Raw genomic sequence first — 26789 nt, 5'->3', positions numbered from 1 at the left:
GTGTGCATGCTCTTCCTAACAAAGATGTACTGTACAATACAAATCACAGAACAGGCTGTGAGATTCAGATTGTCTGCTCCGAAGGATTTTTCACGCTTAAAAAAGAAGTTCTTATTTGGAAAACGAGTCGATTTTTGCACATGTTCATTCAAGAAGTCCCAATGGCAAATCCTCACGAAAAGCAGGCTCTCTGTAACTGGTTTATTTAACTAGGTTTCTGCAATTTGTGGACGCGTTCTTCGTTTAGGTTGATGTAATGATAGCATTACAGTAAATACATGAGATAAGCTCATGTGATAAAAAAACAGCACATTGAGAAACACGTGACATAGGAAGCTTGTCCATGCAGGTCGAGATTTTCATTTCGCACCAGCTAAAGTTAATCAAGTCTTCCATAGTATCTGAAATGAGTGTGATAAAGTCTAAGCTAAGATAGCTGAACAGGCTGTCAAAGCTGTAATTATTCTGTCTACAAAAATCTTTTAGGGTTGAACATTGTGTCATCATCACCAACAGACAATTATTACAACATTCTTAAATTGACTGTAGACACAGTTACGTCTCGCTCCCTCCCCCCATCTCTTTGTGTCTCTCTGATACGGCTAAGCCTTTCTATTTTGGGCTCCAGTTATCCCCCAGATTACTTTGTGACTGTGTCTGTTTGTGTTTTTGTCCATGTGCATGTCCCTCTGTGGGCTAATAATAAGATGACCAGAAATAGTGTTGTATCTGTCTTTTTTTACTCTGTATCAAGACCCAGTCCACTGAAGTCGATTCACAACGCCAGTTTTAGTTTAAGTTCAACTGATGGAAGAATAGTTCTTGAAAGGTATCTCTATTGTTTTATTCAAGACCTGTGCATCTGTTTGTTTTGTTTACAACCCAAAACTGGGGACGCGTCTTTTTGTGTATTGACTCCCAATGTTGTGTTAAAAAGACATGAACGTCCAATAGAAACATCTTTATTAACATATAAAATCAAAGTTCAGGGAAATCAACTGGGACTATAACTTATGACCACAGATTGTTAATGAGTAGGACTACTGAGTTATAAATTACCAAAACAGTGAAAACTGTCATTCATAATATATTCAGTTTACTCTTGTTTATGCCTTTTTGGATTGGAAGGACGAGTCCCTCTGTAGTTGTGATCGTTTCTGATTTGATATTCCTCCAATCAAGTATCAATTTAGTTTGCAATATGTTGAATGGTTGACAACTTACTAATTATTATCCTTTGCAACCCCATTTGTGTCAACTGGAAATCAGTGCAAACGTTTTAAAGCTACGCTAGCTAGCTGTCTAGCTAGCTTCCACTTACAGGCTGAGATACAAACTCATATTCTCTCAAATGTGAAAATGTTTCCAATGGACAGACAGTTTAAACTTACTCATTTTTATAAAAGTAAAATGATATGATTTATCATATGACTACACTATATGGGGAATTTGGTGTCTTTGCATACATTTTTGGATAGTATAGTTTAATGTAACACTGTTTTACTTTGCAAGATGTCATAGAAACATACATCAAAATGAAGTGTTACTTCATAAGGCGTGTCCAATCAAGTGAAACGGGAGGAAGGGGATTAAAGTCAGGGAGGACGTATGTCTTTGTCCATCAGCATCAAGCTATGAAAGCTTTAAATTTGCCGTAGTCTGCATCCTCACTTGGCCTACATGCAAAATACATAATCCTCCCAAAAAGTATTGGTGAGGATTTGTATCTTAGTCATGCTCAGATTCTCCCTTTACTTTTTACTGTATCTCTATCTAAAACACACACGCACGCACACACACACACACACACACACACACACACACACACACACACACACACACACACACACACACACACACACACACACACACACACACACACACACACACACACACACTCATCCACTCCTCTCTACCTCTCTTGATTGTTTCAGGGTAGTTGAGCTACCTGGTAGTGTTGTTATTTTTATCCCTTTAGCCCCAGAGTTAGTCGCTGAGTGGATCATTTTGTGGAGCACATGATTGCCTTTTTTCTTGATTCGTATGTGTCTCTGCAATTGTATGCGGTGTGTTTCATTTCGCTGAGGCTCTTCTCTGGCAAACATTGCCAGCAGATACTTTTAAAGAGCATCAGAGGATGTAAAAAAAAACGTGTCTGCGTGTGTATGATGGGGATGTGCTGAGTGAAAAAACTAGAGCCAGGGAGGAAAAGGTAAAAAGAGAAGTTAAATGTTTGTAGGTATCTGTGCGTGTTAGAAAGGTTCAGAGAAAATAGGGCATTGTCAGACGAATGAGATTGCTCCAGACATGCTGCAGGCCATGCAGCTTAAGTACATCACAGCAAGGCTGGAGGTTTGCCAAGAAGATGTTTGTGTGTGTGTGTGTGTGTGTGTGAATGTGAATGTGAGAGAGGAAGTAAGGGAGAGGCATAAAAAGGACTACATGCTTGTCTTTAACCAGGTAGAGCTATCTGGAGCTGTGCCAGCATGTGTGAACTTCTTCCAGACAATCCACCCATTACTCCACAGGACCTCTCCACCTTTATCCCTTAAAACTCTCAGAGCTGACAACACTAATCGTGACTACGTCTCCAGCTGGCTCACAGCCTGCCGTGTTTAAACCAGAAGTCTAAGTTCAGTTTGAATTTCAGGTGAGGGAACACATCCCGTAAATATAACAGAAACTTTGCTTTTGAATATTCCAAATACTCAGTTGCTGTTTTGTTATTAGATGGGGGGGGGGTTCAACTAACTGCTGAACACAAATAAAAACAGCAGAAAAAAAGCTATGATTGAAGGACATATCCGAGGGGCAACTTTTTAAAATAATTTTCTCTCGAGTGGTCACACAATAGTCACATTTCATCTGCTTTTATTAAATAATAGTTGTCTATCTGATATGATGCTGTAACATTTTTTTATTTAAGACGTTGAGCATGAACTATAAAGCTCCTGTGAGTTATTTTGTATTTTGAAACAGGTTGAATTGAATACTGATGCATTTTCAGGACCTTCATAGGCGATCTAAACGATCTTTAACTAAAGTTTCCATTTATTTAAGTATTTTTCTCATGTCTGTAACCTCTGCTCTGGTAGGTGTCAGACCATGCGTGCCACAGAAGCCTGCGGAAGTAGCCTCTTTTACAATGTGCACAGAGATTCATTCTCCCAATTTGAATGAATATTTTGTCAAAAATCTCCACTTATACATGTACAGGATAAGATAGCAACAAGATAAGAGGTTCTGCTTTGTCCACAGGGGTCACTAAGATTGATGCCTGCCAAAAGTTCCTCACAGGAGCTACAATGACTTTTATTTTTTTGGAATTAAATAAGTATATATGGCCTTGTTGTTTTTGTATTATTTAGTACATGTGTGGGTAGAAGGTTAATTGACTCAGAATAAACTTTGCAACTTTCCTGTACACCTCCAGGCTCTCTCTGTTCCCATCATCAGTCATTGTTACGTTTACTTATTTCAAAGAGACAGAACTTTTGATCACTTTCAAGCCGGAGTTTAAAAGAATCTTTTACTGGAGTTACAGCGTGTGCTGGTGAACCAGGACTTAAAAAACCTATATAGCCAAAAGGTGCAAAGCATCAAGCAGATTTTATGAGAGCACTTATGAAGAGAGAACATCGTGTGACAGACGCTGGCTCCAACATGAAGTCTGCTCTCGGAATATGAAAGAGGAACAAATTGTAACATCTCGCCTGAAATGATCTTGCCTGCAAAGTAGAATGTATTTGCTAGGTCTGGTTTTAATTCTTCACAGCACATATCTGATATTCACACGACATTAAATAAATGCATATAAACGTGTAATGAAAAGTGTAATACAATGCTGTCAGGGGAGCAACTAACATATCTGTAGGCTGATATTATCTAGAGGGAAATGGCCTGTCATAGATCCATTATTGTAATGGTTATTTATTTTTTTATTATAAGAATGTTTTATGTAGTGAAGAAAACAATGATTGGGTTTGTTAAGACATGTTGTCAATGCCACATTTTTAAAGCAGAGCAGAGCCTGGAAAAATGTCTCTCTGTTCGGTCAAATTCTGTTCCATCTGAGGTCTACACTGCGCTATTTTTCAATAAATAAACCTAAGTGGGTTACGAGTTCACGTTAAGGAGGTGGTAGTGGGTCCTGAGGCTAGGCCAGTTGACAATCTCTGACACTGTCTGCAGCACACGAAGCAAAGAAACACAGCTGAGACTTTTCATCTATCAAGTCAGTGTGCCTATTAGTCTGAAGTTGTCCCTTATCAACAGCAGCTCTAGTAGTGCTTTTTAAAAAATTTCTGAACAGCTTTATAAACAACTTTAACATCTATTTAGATGTTAAAGTTGTAAAGCATTTGCTTGTGAAAATACCTTTTATTAAAATTCCTTCATTTTTCAGAGGGCACATGCAGCAGAAAAGATCAATATTTACAACAACTTAGATGGATCAGTTGTAGAAATCAGAGCAGGAGATGTGTTGGATTTTCCAGCATGCCTGGATTTAACAAGCACTCAGTATCTTGTATGTTATGCTGTGTTAAGCAGTTTAAGGGTCAATCTTCTATCTTTTAATTTCAATTAATCTATATGCTCTGACATCTGAAGTTACACACAACTCGTGTGCTGACTAAACAGCCGCACAGCCCATTGACATTGACCTGCACTCAAAGAGCGTGGTTACCTCCTGTGCAAAACATGTAATCGAACACATGCATGGCTTCATGTCATTGTAAAGAGTGCGTCGTTTCCAAAACATGCAGACTTGAAAATAAACGATAAAAGGGACGCCCGTTTGGGTTTAGCCTCCGCACATCGGAAAACATTACAGCTACTTTCCTGACTTTGTGGCTTATTTTCATTAATTTTAGTCAGATAAATACAGCCAGAACACTCAACAATGGCAGGCTGTCCGTGTTGTGTGTCAGCGCTTGTCCTCGTACTTTAACTGTGCTGTGTCGAATCACAACTCTTCCATAGTGTACCGTGCTTGAGTATAGATGAGAGTACCCACACTAGTCAAACGGACTGGACTTTAGTTGCCAAGTGTGAGTGCGCCCTAAGACTCTTAAGTTGAAATAGGCGGATGAATAATTTTTCTATTTTTAATTTATCGTGTCAACCTTTTTGTTAGTATCCTAGAAAGTATATCTAACGTTTGCTTCGTGCAGGAAATCACTCATCCCAAGTCAGCATTTTTGTCTTTGCTCTAAATAACATATCACATTTCTAAATGCATCACTTAAATGCATGTTTATGATTGGACAATTGAGAGCTATGTGTTCCTAAAGCCCACCTCCCCCTTCAGGCCCTGGATCTCTCTTCACTCTGGTGGTTAACGTGTTTGTTTTGGCTCAAGTGCTGTGCACCTTCCGGAAAGCACCCAACTTTTTACAGGAGTTTTCCAGGGCTCATGCAGACTAACATTTACACATAAGTCCACACACACATAAAAGGGTTCCTGTTCTGGCATTAGCACACACCCCCACACAGGCGCACAAACACACACACACACACACACACACAAACACACACAGAAGTACACATCAACATCAGAGAAAAGTACACAACAGCATCTGACAGGGAGACAGCTTATATTTCCACTGAGTTCAAGACGGTTCACTTTTCAATGAAAAGACAACAGATGTCATATTTATTCAGGGTTATTAGTTTTGAAACAAACACACGATTCCCGGGTCTTCTGGAGTCATTCTGACCCTGCTGTGATTTTTCATCATACTTCCTGTGTGTCAGCACTTTACTGAACTTTTGCTTCATCTCCTTTGGCAATCATCTTTTTTTCTTTTTTTTTTTTGCTGATTCCAAACTTTAGCCTTCCTCTCTTTCCATCATCTTCTAACATGTCTCACTTCTTATCCTGTCCCGTCTTTTTTTCGTGTGTGTCTCAGATAGGGCTGTTGGTAGCGTGTTACCAAGGTTTCGTCGACGTGGTCATAGCGCTGTCGCAGTGTCCATATCTGGATGTCAACTGGCAGGACAGTGAGGGGAACACAGCTCTCATCACTGCCGCCCAAGCAGGTAACACACAAACAGACTCGCACACACACACACACAGTTGTGTACTAGCCACTAGGCAGTTTGGCACTTATGCTGACAGAGATGAACACACAGAGGAAAACATAAACAACTCAAGTCTGCACTTGCTGTAGTTTTCAAAAGAGCAGTGATGAGTGTGTTCTGTGAATGTGAATAAGGATCCAGCTGTACTGATGGGGATGTTCTTGTCCAAAACAAGATGGACAAGTGTGAGTGAGCATTTCGCAGCTCTCATCCAAGCCAACTTTGCGGTCAAAGTAATAACGCTCTGTCTTTCTTTCCTTCAAGGACACATAACAATCACCAACTATCTCCTCAACTTCTACTCTGGGCTGGACATCGAGTGTAGAAACTGTCACGGCTTCACGGCTCTGATGAAAGCCGCCATGCAGGGCCGGGTGGAATGTGTGCGCTCGCTCATGATGGCAGGTCAGGAAAATGTTTGTTATTAAATGAACCTCGTTATTTAAATAGAGTGAGTGATGATTTCAAAGAGATAGACGACAGGGACTTAGAATGAGAAATTCTTTTTTTGGAATTGATATTATATCCACAAGATAAAACATTGAAGCACAGACTGATAAAAATGTGTTTCCATCTTTAGTTATGTTGCTCCATTGATTTATCATATTCCCGGTGTCCACCAGGTGCCACCCTGAATTCCAAAGACTTTGGCCGCCAGTTCACTGCCAGGGAGTGGGCCTTATTTACGGGCCGTTATGAAACAGCCTGGGTGATGACACGCCTGATGGAGCGGCCCTGCCCTCACCAGTACTGTGATACATACAGGTAAACTCATAGCTGTCTATATATATACTGATATATCTGGACTAAAGATTAGATGACTTTAGATGGCTTTATTGTCCACCGTGGTGGAAATTTGTCTTTGGCTTCTCCGAAATACAAAAAACACACAGGACAAATTAAAACACTCCACAAAGTACAACAACACGCAATAAATAAATAGTTGTGCAAACAGGGGACAAAAAAAAAAAAAAAAGGGGGGGGGGGGGGGGGGGGGGGTAAGGCACTTCCAGCGCTGCAGAGTCGTCAAAAAGGAGATGTGATGGACAGCAGTCACGTTTTCACGGATAGAGGAAATATTGCTGACCCGTTTTCAGGGGACATCAACATTCATGGGAATTCCAAAAGGTGTTGGGATGTGTAGTTGTGTTTGTGTAGTTAGTAAAAGCTACACCTTTTTGCCCCGAGGAACTGTCTTATTTTCCATTTCTGTCTTTTTACTTTGGCAAATCTTCTACTCAGCGTTTTGTATCATTGTTTCAGGGCCTTATCTCTCCATACAAACGTCTTGATTTAATGCACTTCATTTTGCTCCGAGTGTGGCTACTTGTTTACGTTTCTCTGTTCAGTTCTCTAAAATTGTACTGCACATTTACCCTCCCAGTCTAGAGTGGCCCCCGCTGGCATCACTGGTGGCCAAGGCTCAAGAGCCCCGTGGTTGTCTGAAGCGATTGTCGGACACTGTGCGCAACGTATTCAGCATGGCCAACGTTACCAACCCTGAGGATGAAGGTGTCATCGACCACATGGTTTCTGTCACAACTGCCATGAGGAGCCCTTTTATTGCTGTGGCATGCCATACAGTGAGTAAATAAGCTATGGAGTATATTATTAACACATAGATTTATTAATCAGCGCTCAATAACTTAACTACTATGATTCACTCAGCACAGTCTGCGATATCAGACCCAGGTTTATCGTTAGATGCAGCCAAAAAATTTGAAATATTATTAAATCCATGACAGTCATTATGTTCACAGCTGTTTCATTAGGTCATTGTGTAAACTGGCAAATAATAATATCTTATTACTGCTATAATCTGCGATAATGTGTCTTTTATTCATCCACCCACTCGTGGATATTCACTGGATTAATTAATTATATTTGTATTTGAGTATTTTTTAATGAATGTGATTAATGCAGGCTTTATCTAATAAGTAGGTAATTTATGCACAATTTCCACCACTGCAATATTAAAAAGGTTGGAGACTAAGTACTGCTTCTTGGTAAAAAGACATAAGAATGCCATCATCATCACAGCAGCAGTGATACTATAAATGCTAGTGACTTTTTCTTTGTTTGTTTCAGGTGTGTCCTAACAGTCCCCCATGTGTGGGCAAACGGAGCCATGCAGTCCCTGAGATCATCCGTCAACAGCGCGCCAAAGAGCTTCGCACGATCAACCCGAACAGGGCGGACAGCCACCTTAAACTCTTCCAGAACTCCCGGGTCACACTGGTGGCCAAGAACTCAGTAGACCGCCGGGCCAGCCTTCAGGTTCAGAGCCTGGTTCCCCGACAGAGAAGCTCCAGCCTCAGCATCGTAGCTTTTAATGAAACACTGGACCTACGAAGAACTAGCCTGCTGCCTTTAAATATGGTGCTGAGGAGGAGCAGTGTGAGGCCAGGATACAGCATCCCTAAAGTCAGGGTGTCTAAGGCGCCCACGCCCACTTATGAACCTGAAAAAAGAAAGAGCAGCTGCAAGGATGGAGCAGGGCACCTGCTGCAGATCCCAAAGTGGCGCTACAAGGAGCTGAAAGAAGAGAGGAGGAAAGCAGAGGAGGCCGAGAGGAGGAGGCTGGAAGCCATAACCAAGAGACACCTTGCTGCTGGAAAAAGGAAATAATATCATTGCTCAGACGATGTCATGAACACTATTAAGCAAAGGTGATCAAATCTGGATAGCCAGCAAGTTTGAAAAACTTGACTGTAAAGTTTTCTACCATGTTTTGTGATCAGGGTGACTACGTTTACCAGCAGTGTTTTAGCAGATAGGAGACTAAAGGCTGATTTTGTCAGCTCAGTTTTGCAGTACTAGGTGGCCTTTCAAAAATGTCTGGCAGTGCTTTGACAGCAACACAGTGCACAAAGCTTAGTGTCCTTTCTGATGTCAAAGGCCGATGCCTAGGGGATTTGATACTTGAATCGTTTGTAGATAAGTTATTAGTTTCTATTTATTGCTTTTTGATGGAACGGCAAAATCTATATTTTGTAACACTATGGGAGTTTGACTCAGCAGTGTTTTTGTAATGTGTTGGACTACTTTAAAGCAGACACTTGTTAACAAACCATTTTTCAGACTGTTACCAAAGCAGAGTTTTTTTTTTTATCTTTCAGCCTAAAAATGAATGCAAAGCAATTTCTTTATACATTATACAATAATGTTCAGTGAGGATACTGGCCATGTCATATTGACTATGTAAGCTAATAAATAGCTTAGCGAGAATTTAATGGAATTTAACAGCAATGTTTTAAGATGCTTTTTTATTGAGCTTAACAATAAAACATTCATGAATGTGTATAGCATACATATATTTTGTTTCATCATGCTTTTTAAAAAATTATTTCTTTATTTTCTATCCAAAAATGAAACTTTTTCCAGATACTGATACACAAAAAGAAACGACAACAGAACTTTCTGGTCTTATTGTGTGCTCCTTAAAGCTGAACGTTTACATAGCAAAACCAAATTCACACTGTCTTTAATAGTGATACACTTACATGTGATGGCTGCGAGTAAATGTGTGAGTTGGCCGTGTACAGAGGATGGATGATGTGAACGAAATAAACACTTCTGCTAACAGTGACTGTGGGTGAGGTTGTGAAATACTCATGATCTATGACCTTAATATTATCAAATGCCTTGACTGTGTTGTGTTGGAAAGTTATTAAAAAAGGATTTGTTTCTGTCTTCATAAACTCTCTCAGCATTTGTGCCATGTGGCTCAATGAGCAACACATGCAGAAAATAACTCGATAGTATTGTGATTTTAGTGGGTGAGCCCTGGTCAGTCTGACAGCACTAGTAGAATTGAAGAGATAATCCCTAACATATGGACCCTCTGATAAAAAAACAGCTAACGCATTATAGAACACAAGGTCAGCTCCCTGTTTTAACAGTAAAAATAATGGTGCAAAAAGAAAAGCCTTGAGTTTTAAACACACAGAGCCAGGGGGGAGAGCAGTGATAGAACAATGTCGGGATTTTTCAAAAGCACAATTTCACGCTTCTAACTCCTTGTGGCGATTGCAGCTTAAGTGCCATCCAAGAGTGTGTGTCTAATATACATGGTGATGAGTTGCTAAGGGGTTACAAGGCCACTGCACAGCCAAATCAGTTCTTCAAATAAACTCCATTGACTCCAGAATGACAATCTGCTTAGAAACTGCCCAGAGGAAGTCATTTCAACATGACAAAAGATGAGCACGTTTACCCCCAACTGAACTCTGCACTGGCTACAGTATAAGCGTAACATAATATTAAAATAAGGAAGTTTCTTATGTTAATGGATTTTTGGGTTTTCTGACCATTAATCGAATGTGTATACCGATGCAATGGAATCTTTGTTTGTGTTCTTCAGTCAGTATAGTGTTTGTTTTTTAAAGGTTTCACTTCAGGAAGTGATAAAGATTGAACTGTACCAGTCTGTTGTTTGTGGGTTTTTTTATGGGGCAGACACGAAACCTATTAGCCCTGAATGCATCCGTTAATATTCAGGTCATGGTTGTAGCTCGCACAACTGTTGGCTTACATTGTAACCTGAGATTATGAGGCGCATCAGGCTTGGTCAGCGATTCCGCCCCCCCCATTCCGACCCAAATCCTTCACAGAAGTTCAGAAAAGGCCAAAAACACACTGATAGTGTGACAGCTATTATGTCATGCTGTGATGCTACAGGCCTGGATTTGAACAGGATGACCTGAATGTAGATCAGCATGAATGAGTGTTTCCGTTCAACTTGTGGTATTGGTGGCAATCCTTGGTTGGGGACCTCTGCTGGTTGGTGTTGGTACAACAATTAGGGATTAAGGAGCATTAATGGTACATCTAAATGGAATTACAGAGGATAATGTAAATGATGACAGGCCTCAAGAAGTGGCCATTATAACCAAAATGCATCAATTCCTTAATCATATTTATTTTTTGCATCCTCGGTTTAAAATATATCACACGTTTATTCCGATAATGAACAAAAAGGATGGATTGTTTTGTATATTATAAGATTAACATGTTAGTATATTCAACTTTTATTTACAAAATGTATTAAAGTCTTTATTTTAAAACTTGCTGAGCAAAAACGGACAAAGGTATCTCAGCGTGGAGAAGAATGTAAAGTGCACTTGTGAGGGCAAATAATAAATGGTGAATTGCTTAATGTCCCTCCGACAAATGTCAAAGTTATGATCCAAATCTCAAGGTTTGTTTTTAAACAATTCATGCTCAAACATAGGCTGTGTCCTTATGGTCATATTGTTGCAGTAGGTTTTATCTGATGGGGCAAGAACTCAACAAGCGCAATCTGACTCAGTGCTCCAGGTATTTGAGCTGAGACGTTTTCTTTGAGACAGTACTGTGATGCAGTCAAGGATACAGGAAGTCCTTCTTAATGAATTGCATTTCTGAAAAGCATGAATAAATGAAAACATTTCAAAATTGAATCATCAGAATTATCTTGGTATGTATGAACTACTAAAAATGAACTACAAGTAGCGGGCCCTCACTGTTAAATAAAGTGAGGAAGACTTGGTAGAGAGCAGCTCTGTTACACAAAAACAATCTTCCTCCAGCAGTTTTGATTGCACCAAACTTGATAAGAAGTACTGCAATATACTTTCTCTTTGACTTTTTTAACCGAGAAAGAACAAAGGATATGTTGGATATACTTAAAACTCTGTCAATGTGCTGCTACCGGCTTTCCATACGTGGAAAGTATAAGCAGTTTTTGGTGAAGCTTTAGTCAGAAAGCCAAAATGTCAGATTAACTTGGTCATCTTACCCCTGGACTTTTGATCAAACTGACCATGAGCACATCAAAAAAGGTCTTAACCTACAGTAAACAAGTTCAACACGTTTTTTTATCCTGCTGCTGCCACTTGACAGAGTGAGCTGCAGCATCAGTGGAAGGGTTTCAGGTGGTTTGGTCATAGAAATGACCAGTCTCAACTGGATGCAGCCAGATTTAATGTTCCAGAGGCCCACATGGCCAACAGCTGGTGCTGTATACTCTGGGCTAATGTAATAAAGTGCCTCCAAATGAGAAGAACTTGGTGCTGAGGGTAAAGTGCAATAAAACTGTAACCATGCCTGTCTTTCATGGCAGTAAAAAATTTTTTAAAAAAAATGCCAGAGTCAAACTAACAAAGACATTGAATTATTGTCTTGTGACATTGTTAGGAGACATCCTTTCAAAATATGCCAACATAGTGTCGTGTTAATGAGCATTTTTATTTTTTTATTTTTTTCAAATCGACAACTGAACCCATCTGGACATTTGTATTCCATAGCAAACTAAACCTTCATATGACAGATAAACTATGCACCAAAGCATTTTTCCTCTCATTTTAACTCATATGTTTTTTGCTTTTGATCAATAAGATCAATTCGAATCAGATAAAATTGAAGATACTTTTTCAGTGTCATGAAGGCATTTGCTCCTGTATGTGAGGTGATAAACAACCACTTTGTAGAGTTTTAGGGGCGAAATTCGGACAAAACTGTCACCAGCTAAAATAGAACTGATATTCAAGGGTTAACTATTAATATCTAGAATAATAAAAGATATTTATTGTATGTACCTTTTTCATTGCAGAATTCACAGATTTATGAGCGGGTCACTATGATGTATTTTTAGCATCCTCTCACGCACATTCTGTTCTTCCAGTCAGTCTAATAAGGCATGGCAGCGGAGGGGAGAACTATATACAACCGCAGAGAGTGGAACAGACCATGTCTGCTTTAATGGCCAGTTCCAGCCGGCTGACAGAGGCTCGCACAGAGTGAGCCTGCACAGGCGGCTTTATTGGGCTAACATAAACTGACAGAACACCTGGTTGCAGATGCTCGTGTAAAGATGGATTACATGCACTAACACCTGGTGCACACTGTGTTTGTGAGTGTGTGTATGCGTGCGCTTTTGTGGAAGCTGCTGAGGGAGAAAGCAGGCATCTCTTGGAGATGTTTCTTTTTCATTTCAAAACAACACCTGAGCCCAAATCCCTCAGTGCAAGACGCTAATTCACCGTGTGATAATCAGATACTCCAGGTAAGGTACGGATCAGGTCCAAGTGGGACTACAACATCCTACGGGTAAATCAATCACCTCCTTTAGTACTGGGCTGGAGTTATTCCTTCTTTCATTTAAAAATAAATAAATAAAAAAGACAAAATAGAAAGCTTTAACAAGATAGTTTATTTCTTTATTTACTATGACAACCACACCTTATACCTAAGTCCACTCAATGACTAAAGATTTATACAATTGAAACAATTTACTCAAGAACAAGAACCAAAGAAAAAACAAAAATAAAACTCTTTTCAACTTAAATTAACATTGGAAATTATTCCTTCTTGGTAAGATAAATTCTGTACTTGAAACCTGAACTTTAGTGTTACGACAACACTTGATTGTAAGGGGATGGGTGTTTAAGGAAAAGGGTGGTGTGTGTTTTTGTGTGTGTGTTGATATGTATTATTTCTAAGGATATTTTCTGAGGATTCTCAGGGGCTGATGCAAATTTATGATATGAAACAAGCCATACCTGCAGCTCTTTGTGCAGTAGGAAATAAATGGATTGTATTTGCTCTGCACACTGTGAAACATATTTATTCAGACAGTTTTCTATGGAATGTTGAAATCACCATTTTTTTGCACAGCGATTACCTTTGTCTGGCAGGCCCGAAAGCTGAACTACTGAGCTGCTGCAATGCAACACTTGGTAGTGAAGTACATCACTCTGTCCTGCTGTTCATGCTATTGTTAATGCAAAACCAAAGCGTCCTGTAGCTGCCTCACAGTAAACATGTTTCATTGCGTCGTTGGCTTCGTTTTCTTTCCAGCTGACTCTGGTGCAAAGCAGAGAAGAATGTAAGTCCATTTGGGTGAAACGAAACAAAACAATCCTGTACTGTAAGCAATAAGGCAGTTTTTTTTTGTTTGCTAAAAAGCCGTTTACTATAAGGCAGGTTAAGTTTGCAGTGAAACTAGTTAACAATGCAGAGGAGCCACATGATGACAGCAAAAACAAAGCGACAAAAAATGCAGAGCAGACATCAATAAGGTGTCTTCCTCTTAAGTTAAGGTGAGTATAGTGACAGAGGAAGAAACTCTAGCAAAAGGTTAATAGGTTTGTCAATGAATAAAAGCTAAATTAGCAAAAGCTTTTTTAGCTAGCAAATGACATGAACAGTCATGTTCACACTCATTGGTTCCCTTATTTGGTGTTTTTCATATTGAAAATGTCCAATTCCTCATCTATTGATACTATATTTACAATTTGCATTGGGAGTCGGGCAACTCTACAGACCTAATAATTGGTTAATGCTGTAATACTCTGAGCAGCTTTAGCTCTCTCTGGTTCATGTGTGTGCACTTTGGCAACAGTCTCAGTGATATCAACATCCAGCGGCGGTTTGTCACTCAGACGCTGCTTTCTGTATCTTTTTGGTTCGTGTTTAATATGTTCTATTCATGTCCACCTTGTGATTTCTTGATTTGTTCTTTTGGTCTGTGAAGATCATAGGTAGAAGGCTGGCGCTCGGGCTCATCACTGTGAGGTGATTGGTTGGTCAGAATGATTACAGGTTACTGTGATTGGCTGCTTCGCTTTGATGTGGTGTTAATCAGCAGATGGATGGGAACGAGAGTGTCCCCCCCCCTCCCCCCCACTGACTCAGATCCATTTCTCCACTAATGTTAAATCCTACAATGATAGCCATTTTAGAAGGGCCACTTATTCCAATTTAAGACTATAAGATCGTCAACACAATCCCTCACAAGGGAGAGGATTAGCAGTGCAGAACCGATAGTGCAGCACAAAGTAGCAGGGGTGTAAACAGCGGGTCCACTATAATGGCTGTACAGGCACCGTGCCTCTGTTCAAGATCAATTCCTTAATACAGGTAATGTAAAAGCTAACAAAAAAAAAACTGTGATTATTAAGCAGGAACCTGAGCCATGTGGGGGAAACATCTTCATCTTCTGTGTTCCATTTGGGAAGGCCTGCTAGCGGAGTTAGCGGAGCCCTTGTAGCGTGCTGCCTGGCTCACTTGCGAGGCTGGTGGATTTGCTGTTTGATGTGCTGCTGAACTGGGGCCAGCTTCGGAACACCAGGCTGGGGCTTCTGATGGGCGACCTGGGCCGCAGCAGGAGTGAAGTCCTTATCACCCTAAACAGAACACAAGACACTCATCTGTTTCAAGTCTTCAGCAAGAAGTGCGCTTTAAGCACATCAAACTGAAGTCAACTAATACACAGTAGGGGAGTGCTGGCTGATTCCAGTCAAGTGCTTAATCACAACAAAGACAAAACCAAGTGCAACCACAAGTAGTGCAAGAATTAGAAAAGAGTCTGTGCAGAGATAATAACTGGGCAAAAACACACCAATGTGTAATATCCAATGCTTCAGAGTTGACTTTGCATCACTTCCATATCTGATAAAATCAGGACCATGTATGGCAGAGTTAATGCAAGCTGCTCTTTACTCCCCTGTTCTTCACTGCTTAGGTTTTTTACATATGGCACTGAAGGGTTGCTTGGTTAAGACTGGGCCACCAATTGCTTCAAGATGCACAAATGAAAAGCGAACATCATTTAATTTCACACACATTAATGCGTGAGTGGATAAATGTGGAGGGTTTTCATTTCTTTCACCTAAAACGCTGGGTTTAAGCATCAAGTTACAAACTGTTTGGCTGATTCCTCGCATTTGTGCATATATGGATGTAACATTTCAGCAATTAAAAAAAAAAAAAAAAAAAAAAAAGGACTGTTCTTGCATATTCTCACTTCCTAGAATTCCCTAAATGTTTACAAAGATTAACTTCCATAACCTGCTAAACCAATGAACCCCAAACAAATAGACACACTGAACCTATTGCTGAACTTAACTCCTCCCTAACTGACTCTCCATGTATATGCAGTATGCATTTTCATTTTCCTGCATGTGTGTAGGTGGGACCACAACATTTACAATATGTGTGTTTGTGTGTGTTTCTTTCATTTAAAGCCAGTTCCACAGCGAACAGCATGGGATGTGGATTTGACCTCCAAGTGCCCTTCTCGTCTCTTGTGAAGCTCAAAGCTTCTGTCTCCTCCCTCTCCGTCCTATTGAAGCAGCAGCACGGGCGGGAAAGCAACAAATTAACTGTACTGCTGCACTACAGTGTGACAAGCAGTCCCCGTGATTGGCAAGCTTCCGTTTCTCCATTTTGGAGAAGCAACGTGACGCTTCCTCGTTTTTAGCAACACATACGCAAATAATTGACATTAAAAACGTGAAAATTCTGAACACAGACAAGGCTCGGGTGTAAAACTTGAAATAACCGTTAATCTTTTACTTTTGAGTTTTAACTTCAGCTAGCTTTGCTTTCGACGCCCACCTTAAGTGCCGAGAGTCATCATTTTAACAAAGCAGACACCTGACCACGACTTTGAGTCATTCAAAGAGAAAAGAAAGACGGAAAATGGAAAAGCCAGGAAATGCCTTGTTTTTAACATTTTATCAGTCAGAACAGGTCAAAAAACACACACACACTGAAGTGTTTCACTCAGCCTCTAAAAGGCTTTTCTGAGGCTTTGTGCAGTGCTAGCCTCTTGGTGTGATGGCAGCAGATAGGGAGCGAATGGAAAGGCTAGAGGAGGATCGGTGGGATAAATGGGATGTCTGCCACCTTGCTGATATCACTGCAATCTTCCACAAACAATCTACCTGGCCTGACAGGCAGGGAACGGAGCCATCCAGAGACTCAAGGACGCCTTTTACTCACAAAGACACACACACACACACCTGTGTGCTTTCGCACTAAATCAATGGCACACAGTCAAGAAGAATTAAACAGATTTGAACGGTCATAGACTTTGACCAACTTTTCAAAGAGGTGGGTCAAGGCTGTCCAACCCTAAACAGTCAGAATGTAATGGATCATTTCTGATAGAATATGGTCCCCTACCTTTGTGAAGCCCACAACGTGATTCTTGTTGAAGCTGTTGATTGGACACCATTGTCTTTTTGTGTTTGTTGGATTATCGTGGCTTACTGTATGTAATTTAATATCTTTAAGACAAAAGGTGCTTTTTAAATGAAATCAATGTATAATGATTTCTGAGCCAGGACCACAAGAACTACTGGGAAGAACTTCACTATCACATGATTTCCTTTTTTAAAATTCAAACTGACCACTTAAACCTCCAGAAATTAATGTCTTGATGATAACAAATGGTTTTTCAAGTAAAACTTTGAATATTTTTTTGAACTATAGCAGATCATTTTCTCCCTTTTCAGATCCATGGCTTCCCTTTCTCCTATCCTTGCTCTGCCTTGTGTTTCCTTTACTCCCTTCTTCTGTCTCAGCACTAAGCTGCTCGCTCTCCCCAAAAGAGCTCATGTCCCCGATATAAATCACTGTATAATGCTTTTTTCTTTTTTTTTCCCAACACTGCTGGTGGTCCGTGTGTGTGTCTTACCTTTGTAACCACTCCAGACACAACCATGGGAGCCTTTGGCGGACTAGAAAGGAGAAAAAAAAAAAGAAAGCATACAAATTGAATATATATATTTAAGAATAATACACAACTCAGTGAGTAGCATTTGTGTCCAAGGCTATTCTTTAGGGATTGCGTATATAAAATAAATCAGACTGTGTGCAGGTCGAGGTTGCAGTTTGCTGTGTTTAGCATGGCAACATTTGCAAATGTTTGTTTATCTGGTTACTTCAAAACCTCTGAAAGTGTAACCAAGCCAAAATTCGAACATCCAAAGTTGTTGGAACACATAACACCCACAGTCCTACTCTCACTCGAGACAAACAAACACACACACACACACACACACACACACACACACACACACACACAAACCGGATGGACCTGCCAGCAGCTTAAATAGCTCCCATTCATCCTGGCCAAACACTGGGGCTCACAGCTTCAGGATGGAAAGCATGCACAGAGAGAAGGATGCAGGGAGAGAGAGCTAGCGAGCGCTAACGAGGAGGATGATGATGATGATGATGATAAAGGAAAGAATAGGGAAGGAGGAGAGATGAGGAGGGGTGAGAAAGTGAAGGAAAGAAAGGTTAGAAAGAGGGAAAGGCGGGTCAAAGGGTTTGAGGGTGAGAGGGGGAGGAGACATAGTGGAGATAAATACCTCTACAATAACAGACTGTTTAGAGGAGGAGAGAGGAGAGAGCGTGGCCAGCGCCCATTCAGACAGAGAAAAAGGGAAGGAACGAAGGCAGAGAGAAAGATGAGGAGGAGGAATGCAGAACCTGAGGGAAGCATCGACCTTGACATGACAAACGAGCGCCATCTAATTTTATGGCATCGTCACCCCCCGGCAAAAGCGTACAGTTGTTGTCGGTTCTCGCCACCTTCAAAAACCGCCCTGAAAGACATTAGCTACAGCAACAAGCATGGCCGACTGATGCCTACCTCATTAACACGGTTAATATGTAAAGATGAAAAGTTTCTCGGCCAACAAACTCCAATCCATCCTCGGCTGTCAGGATACAAACACTTCAATAACATCTGTTAGTTTCTTATAAATATTTTAAGATCCACGCACAACTTTTAAATAATGATGTGTTTACAGCTAAGGATTCTCAACACATCTGTCTTATGTTCATATCTGCAATCAACCACTTGGCAGTCAATAACCCTCTGCTACTTTGCTTAATGAGAATATTTACACCTTGCTATTAAATCAATGCTTGGATATGTTGAATTTCTCTGATTATTCCTCACTAACCACCACATGTCAAAATGTGAGGTTGAGAGGCTCTCTATTTGCAAGTCAATTAGCCGAAATATTGCATATTAACATCCCGGCAAGTGTTTCTTATTCAGATTTATGCTCTGCTAGCTGTGAGGTGGTCTGGTTAGCTTTATGCTAACACTTGGCTTTGAAAGTGGAGTTAAAAAAAAGAAAGAAAAAAAGACTGCTATATGGAGAGAGAAATGATGAATAACTTTGGATATGGCAGATGAACACCTGTCGGCCAAACATTCATCTGAAACACATCTGGCTGCATCTTATTTCATTACACTCACAAAGTAAACTGTAAAATAGCATGCAAGCAGGCTACACGATTTCTTTTCCTTCAAGCTCAAAGATAGCTTGTTAGCGTTCAGCTGCTTTTTTTTTTTTAAATGTAGAAACTGTCTGTGGACTGTTTGCTTCACAAAATGAAATAAAACAACCTGCTCTTTTTCCACCCTACCAAACAGTTATACATCACACACAGCAGCTGCTTCAGTTTTTGATGCTAACTGCAGCTAAAGTTAGGTGTGACCCACTGGGGTTACGGTGACACGGCGTGGGCTGCTGTTCACCTCAAGCTTGCGCGTCACATGTTCCTCTTTCTGTCGAGCGCCTTATCCCCCTTTGTGTCATTTGAAGATGAAATCCTCAAATATTGACGAGACGGCAAAGAGATGGGAGGCAGAAAAACAAGGAGACCAAAGGATGAAGGGAAAAAAAAAAAAAAAAAAAAGAAGTCAGCATTGCATTTGAGGCGTGTTAGCATCACACTTGGCCCGTTGTAGCCAGGAATGGACATAAAAGGGCAGGAAGAAAGAAGACAGGCAGATAAGGCATGACTACACAGACAGGTAGAAGTGAAGACCTGTCAGAGAGACAGCTAACAAGCGTCTGACTCCTTCAAAAGTGTAAAAAAAAATGGTTTCTTTGTAGTCAAAGAAAGGGCAAAATACCTCCTACATCAAGGTAAAAATAACCTTCCTCTTATTTAGAACAAACAACAGGTTTTAGTCATGCTTGATAAAACAGATACAAGCCACTCTGTTTAAGACGTCTTAATCTCACACGACTCTGAGCCATGATATCTTAATCTAGATGCCGCACACAGATTTTGTCCTAAGATTATGCTGCTGACACGTTTCATCCATTTGTCTGTGTGAGAGGATGGACAGAGGTACCCGGGGAAGGCCACATGGAGAGAAAGCAAAAGTAACAAAAGAGGTGGGATGAGGTGGTCCGGGAGCCTGCAGGGGGCAGTGGAGAGCTGTGAGGAAACCTGGGGAGGAGTCGCTTTGTGCCAGGAGAGGAGGAGAAGAGTTGAAGGTCGATAGAGGGAAAGGGAAAGAGAACACACATTTGAACTAATCGGAGAAAGAAATGTGCGGTAATATGATTGTTATACGTGTTCTCTAATCTGATCAGGCTCGGCAGCCACACCTCACCACCATTACCACCAACACCACCCCACCAATCTGTCTTTGCTTCAGCAAAGCAGGAAGTTTGTTGCCGTAGGCGAGGTGGTGGTTGCTATAGGAACTGATGCCTGTTGCCTGCATCTCCTCCTCCTCCTCTGCGCCTCTCTCTCTCTCTCCCCCTTCTTAACTTTTCACCATGAGCTGTCAGCTTACTGCACTTTCCGCAGCAGTGTCTACATACTGTGTGCGTGTGTGTGTGTGTGTGTGTGTGCGTGCAGGGAGCGATGATGTCGAGCACACACACAGCAACAGGGCCGCTCCTTTTCTGGGTTCTGCGAAAACATATCCACCTCTCACCAAAAACATGGAGGAGAAGCGATAGTGCAGCTGACACTGAGGCCTATAATCACGTCGTTTCCACGCGTTCAGCTGATCCAAATAAATGTGTTAGCGCCACATAAACCATGTCTATGTGTACATGAGAAGTGTCATGCTAATAAACACGTCCCCTCCCTCCCTCCCTCTTCCTGCCCCTGCTTTCCTAACTCTCGCTGACATCACATTTTCACACGGAGGCAGAAACACTGGATTTATTCCTGACATTAAAAAACATTCAGCTGACACTAAGTGGGCAGCTGCTGGGTCACCAGTTGGCTCCGTCTTCTGCCTCCCTTTCCTGCCTGTATCTCACCTTCTTACCCGCCCTTCTCCTCCTCCTCTCACCGAGTCAAACCTCTTTTTTTTTCTTCCTATCTTCACATCAGCATGGCGTCTCCTGCTCTCCATACCATAATAATCTTCCCCTCCCCTCCTCCCAAAAAAATCCAGGCCACCTATCTCTCTCTTTGCTCCATCTGTCCATCTCGGTGAGATTGGGTACGGCAGGTGTTCCCCTGACTACTCCGCTTCTCTGGCTGCTACTAATGTGAAATTTACCCAGTGGCCACCTGCTCGACGTCCATCGACGTGACACTGAGAGGGACAGGCCGAGTGTGTGTGAGTGACAGGCTTTCACTGACTGTATTTACTGATGAAGTGCAGCTACTAAGCTTCTCTTCTGAGATGCGCTGACAGGTATTTATTTTTAGTTGGAGGTAAATACTTGAAAGGAGGAAGGTAAACCTGAGTTTCGACAGGCAGGCCGAGAAAGGTTTTTCAAAGCTGATTTCAAACAGTCTTCCTCTGTGATTAACACGCACCATTTGTGGATTTTAGTTCAGCAGCTGAAGCTGGGCTTCCTCTGCCATGACAGCAAGCTCTGTGCAGACATATTTAGGGGGAAAAAGCGGATAACAACAACTTCTTGAGTTTTATGTCCCTGCTGAGCTCGTTTACACACAAGCAAAGAGTCTCTTACAGACTGAATATAGATCCTGAGTGAATAAAAAGCAAACAATAAAAAAATGAGTCCTTTTGGACACATCTAGTCATTATCAGTTATCTCATCCAGTCTTTGTATCAAATGTGGAGGTGTAAAAATTTGTCAATTTATTGGTTAGTGTGTCAACAGTATCCGGGTGCTGGTAACCTCGTGGTGAGTGCAGGAAACCCATGTATGGAAGCTTTGATCCACCAAGTGGGTGGCTGGGTTCAAATCCGACCTATGGCTCATTCCCTATGAAATGGTCAATGGACTATATAAAGTACATAAAGTGCTATTAGTCATTACCCATTGTCTGGTCTGTCCCATAACAAAAAAAAAAAAAACACAAGAGAAACAGAAAATGGATCTGCAACTAGCTTGACGACTGATTTGGACTTTTTTTTTTTAAGATAACATCCCGATCATTTCATGTTTCCAGTTTGTCACATGTCAGTTTCTATGTTTTTTCCTTATCAATAATAAATCTAAAGTTTTTAGATTCTTGATCTAAGACATAAAACATGAAGACCTCATCACGTGCCTGTATGCGTTCCCCTTCACATTTCACATGATTGAGGTTACATCACAAAAATGAGAAGGTGCATATGTAGCTGGTCACACACTCTAACTGATGTCCACTGGAAGGAAGAATGTCTCTGTTATCATCTTGACCGCCCTTTATACATTAATGTGTTGCCTTCCATTACCAATCAACCGGACACACGGGAGAGGAGAGAAAACCAAAACGACTGCTCGGCACCAACAGGCTTGATGCTATTTTTTACTCTGAATCAAAGGGAGAGACTCACAACACACAGGGTCATTAAAGAACATGCATTGTATAATTGAGTGTGTTTTAGGTTATGTGTATAAATACAAGCATGCTAAATTTCTTTATAGTTGGCAATGTTCTTGAACCCTCCACGTGGCCGAGCACTGCTTGTCAGCTCTCATTCATCACCTCTCATTAACACACACGCACGCACGCACACACACACTTGGTGTGAATATGCCACCTGTACTGATACACATATAGCTGACGGGTCCTCATGAATATTGAGCTGACGTGTGGGCGTAGAAGCAGACAAATGCACACACAGTTAGACTGAAAGAAAGCAGCACCTTCTTCACAGTACGGATTAAGAAGTACAAACCAAGTAAACGTGCTAATATAAAAGCTGAACAATTACTGCTGCTCATAAATAGAGCTGGTGTGATGAAAAAATGAAATAAGACGGCTTTCAGTCAAAGACATGCCAGCTGCAAAAAGTATGAAGAAGAAGAAGAAGAAGAAGAAGAAAGAGAGAGAGAGAGAGAGATTCGGTGCATTGCTCAAGGGCACCTCAGCAGTGTCCTGGAAGTGGTCTGGCAGCAGGACTCGAACCAACCACCCTACGGTTCCCAACCCCAAGTCCTTACAGACTGAGCTACTGCCGCCCAAACTAAATCAAATTGAAATGGAAGCTGCTAAATTGTTCAGTGGATAATTTGCTGATTGTGTATTTGTGTGTGTGTGTGTGTGTGTGTGTGTATTTGTGTGTCTTAAGAGTTGTTTTCCATCTCTTTGTGGTTCTTTTGTCAACATACTGTCTCTAATTGTGAGGGTTCTGTGATCATAGTGTGTCATTTTGTAGTCATTTCAGTCTCTGTGTGGTCTTTTGTATGTCTTTGTGGGTCATTTATGTTTCCAGCCTTTGTAATCAGATTCAGTCCCATTATAGCCTTTTTTCCCCTGATAATAATCACGTATTTAAACAACAAGTCAAAATAAATGTCCTGGCCCATGCAGGGATCTCCTCCCACCTTTGCTCCTTGGGCTTATGCCAAGTAGGGCCTATTAGGTAATCGTCCATGAGAGTGTGGGTGAGATACCTGCTGCTGACGTACTCCTCTTCATCATCATCATCTTTTGGTGGGGGTTCAGGCACCACAGCGGGCTGGTGCTTTTGCACTATCCTCATCCCTCCTGCCTTTACTGCAAAAACACCATTAGAGAGGGACAAACACGTGCACACTGATTAACACAGGAACGGATACGATAAGTTCAAGGGCTCACAATGAAAACTGTGAGATGAAACACACGTCACAGATATTGATATAAAACAAAAGATTGAAGACAAGTATTTAGAATAATAGCACTTTACCAGTACTTTCCTTGCATTAAGTATGTATTTACGTTACATAGAGTAATGCACGATAAATTTATTGATTTGGACTGAATGAATTATGAAAGTTATAGTATTAGTTAGTTATTATCCTGCAGATGAACGATCGTTGTTCAAATGTTGAATAGGGATCATGTCTGAGCGTCCCTGACATTAATTGTTGAAAGCATGAGGACATCTGTTCTGTTTCTAACCTCTGGCCTCAGTGGTCAGGTCTGACATACATTCATGTTTGTTTAAGACAAATATGCTGGATGTGCTGTTGGCCTCCCACTAATCACAGGTTGGGTGTAAGGGGCGTTTATTATCTCACTGTGCTATCATTGCAGCTGCTGTGGCCCAATACCCTGCCACACTACACATGTCCACGTACACTTTATCTTTTTTTTTTTTTTTTTTCCCCAGCTTTCCGTCCAAGAGACTCAGGCGTATGACCTCCACGTCATCCACTCAGCAGTACAACCGCAACATTGTAACTGTAGTCTTTGCGTTGCACTACACTAATCTTTAACCGCTACAATGTCCCCATGGTTTATTGTGTTCAAAGGTCTGACACAAATCAGGAAGTAGGGAAATGTGAGAAACTGAGAATTATGGAAGATTACACTAAATGCAATGTTAAACGTTGAGACACCCTGCCAGACACTGCTATATGCATGTGTGGTGATTACATAAGTATTATTCAATATCATGTGATTTCTGGATCTAGTCAGTGCAGAAACAATGGGCCTCAGCAGAAAGGAAGCCTTGAAAAACAGCACAGCAGCAGAAGGAGTTTTACCTGCAGGGGGATGTCCTCCTTTCGTCTCCACTTTCTCCTTCGGCTCTGACGACATGTCTGCACTGATCTGAAGTCTGCAACGACGAGAAAGCAGGTCGTCTGAAAAACAAATCCCAGCGCTATTCTGCTCCGAATTCAGGGGACTACACTTCAATCTGGATCGTCAACGTGGCTTTTTCCTTAGCATTGTTTGGAAACGGTGCGTCATGACGTCATGCGGAAGCGCTCGGAAGCCAAAGGACGTTCGTAGCGCAGTGACGTTGATAGTAGCCAATGAGATGAGCTGAAATCTTTGATTAGGAAATGTATTTGGATTTAAACTAATATTAATAATAATAATGACTTAAAAAGTCAGTTGTCATGGAAACAATACGGCTTTACACAACGACTTTGGTAGGAAAGAACAGCTACTGTTTGAAGATTTAATTATTTGCGTTAGGGTATGTTATTATTATCATGTTTTTGTTAAGTGTGTACTTTTAGCTGTTAATTATTCATTTGTTAATAATGTTCCAGTATTACATCAAGTTAATCTCATTCTAAACTTAAAAAAATAAATAAATGTGTTATTGCATTTATGGCCAATAAATAATTCCCATACTCGATCATATAAAAGGAGGATTTCAGTTTGCAAAGGAGCTGTCAACATGGCCCGTTTTCAGGAAGTTACATGCTTTGTGTCAGAAAATTACATTTTACAATATCTAATTGAGCTCACGACCTAATGTTTCACTTAAATCTTATGCTAATTGTAACTTTGTGTATACAAAGTGTTGATGTCCAAGACATTAATTTTCAACATAAGAGCAATGATTAGGACATTTGAAAGACATCATTCTAAGTCCCTTGTAGCTCTCCACCCACATAATCTCCTAAAATGAGCCATCCATACAAATAATTATGTCTCTTATAAAGAAGCCACTTCCCTCTCTTATTCTAATACTAAATGGCACTTTTTTAGTCTTCCGACTAAAGTGTTTTATCACTACATGTCATATTCACAATTCACACCACGTTCACACACTGATGGCAATTTGCTGCAAAGTGCTCAACCATTCATACTGTGATGGAAAAGAGAGATGTGAACTGAAGTCTTACACAGGAATGTTCAATGTAACTGTTTGACCTGTGGCATGTGACCCTCTGTGCGACTTTGTGACACTCAAAGTATTGAGTAATCACTCGTTATCACTTCCTTCTCTGTGAATGTTTCCTTAAAGTGCAGGAGGGTAGAAATGAGTGATCACACACGCACAGAGATGGATAAACACCATGCTGTTCTCCGAAGACACAGAGTCTTCACTTTGAAATGGACCTGCATGTTTCCTTGTAAATGTTTCTCTTGGACAAAATTAAGACCTTGTTTGGACCTTAAACTCGCTCCGATCTCCTTCCCCTCGTTCTAAATTCTCTTGTTGGCGTCAGTGTCTTGCCTAAAGACACTTCATGTGTCTGCTGGGGATCGAACAATCGACCTTTCAGTTGAGCTGCCCATCATCATGCTGAAACAGCAGCAAGATATTAAAGTAAAGGGGGGGGGGGGCTGAATCATAGTCAATCTGCCACTACTTCTGTTGCCCATATGGATCTTTATAAATCTATATTAATATGCCCTGTGTGTGTTTGTGTTTGTGTTTGTACAGAGCAGCTTTCAATGTCATTTACACATTTCAAGAGTAAAAGATGAAAAATCTTAAACAAACAACGTTTGTTATGCGATAAGAATGAGGATTAATGACTCTGTTGAGTGTGTGTTCATTTACATACTGTATGTGGTCATGTGATAACAGAGTGTGTGTGATCATAATTATGTGTGCAAGCCAATCGTCAACCCCGTAATAGCATAATTGCAATGTGAAGTGGCAGCTGCGTTCTTCACTCAGACCATCAGACAAAGTGATTTTCACTGCACTCACATTCCCCACACACACAATTAAATATGAAGTCATCACACTGTAAATATCTAATATACACACAAAGACACTAAAACTGTTACGTTTACAGGTAGAATCAGATCTTTTTTTTTTTTTTTTTAAAGACATGCCTCAGAAACCAAACACACATGCTGCCAGTGAACATTAAGTTTTTCAAGGAACAGTTGGTGCAGTTTTACATTTGTCCCCAAAGTACAAGAATCTGTTGCAAGGGTGTTATTGTCCTTGATGGACATCCAATCAAAAGGCCAGGAGTTCAGTCGCAGATCAGGAGTCTGTTAATTAAATGTTT

The 26789-nt window shown here is 40.8% G+C and overlaps 2 protein-coding genes across 2 annotated transcripts in view; one reads left to right on the top strand and one right to left on the bottom strand.

The window, feature by feature from the left end:
* The window catches only part of ankrd33ba (ankyrin repeat domain 33ba), a 14362-nt gene extending 4977 nt beyond the window's left edge, over positions 1 to 9385 (top strand). Inside the window, exons 2-6 of the mRNA XM_079361049.1 lie at positions 5913 to 6042; positions 6349 to 6489; positions 6708 to 6849; positions 7469 to 7667; positions 8173 to 9385. Of these exons, the coding sequence (XP_079217175.1) occupies positions 5913 to 6042; positions 6349 to 6489; positions 6708 to 6849; positions 7469 to 7667; positions 8173 to 8712 (1152 nt within the window). The 3' untranslated portion in view covers positions 8713 to 9385. The remainder of the gene's footprint in view (positions 1 to 5912; positions 6043 to 6348; positions 6490 to 6707; positions 6850 to 7468; positions 7668 to 8172) is intronic.
* A 5462-nt stretch (positions 9386 to 14847) lies between these two features.
* On the bottom strand, positions 14848 to 24809 carry dap (death-associated protein). Its single transcript, XM_079361825.1, has 4 exons — positions 24564 to 24809; positions 23490 to 23592; positions 17549 to 17591; positions 14848 to 15251 (listed from the first exon to the last, which is right to left on the bottom strand). The coding sequence occupies exons 1-4, from the start codon at positions 24616 to 24618 to the stop codon at positions 15129 to 15131; spliced, it is 324 nt and encodes a 107-aa protein (XP_079217951.1). The 5' UTR covers positions 24619 to 24809; the 3' UTR covers positions 14848 to 15128.
* Positions 24810 to 26789: the final 1980 nt, after the last annotated feature.

The sequence above is a fragment of the Symphodus melops genome, assembly GCF_947650265.1.
Source record: "Symphodus melops genome assembly, chromosome: 14".
In the NCBI taxonomy this organism is placed as follows: Eukaryota; Metazoa; Chordata; class Actinopteri; order Labriformes; family Labridae; genus Symphodus; species Symphodus melops.
Note: the sequence above shows the minus strand (reverse complement) of the source record. Positions and strands in the feature narration are given on the sequence as shown.

Coding starts and splice junctions, on each gene's coding strand:
- dap (XM_079361825.1), bottom strand. CDS start 24,618: ATGTCGTCAGAGCCGAAGGAGAAAGTGGAGACGAAAGGAGGACATCCC. Junction 23,593..24,563: donor AGGAGGACATCCCCCTGCAG/GTAAAACTCCTT, acceptor GTGTTTTTGCAG/TAAAGGCAGGAGGGATGAGG. Junction 15,252..17,548: donor TGTCTGGAGTGGTTACAAAG/GTAAGACACACA, acceptor TGTTCTGTTTAG/GGTGATAAGGACTTCACTCC.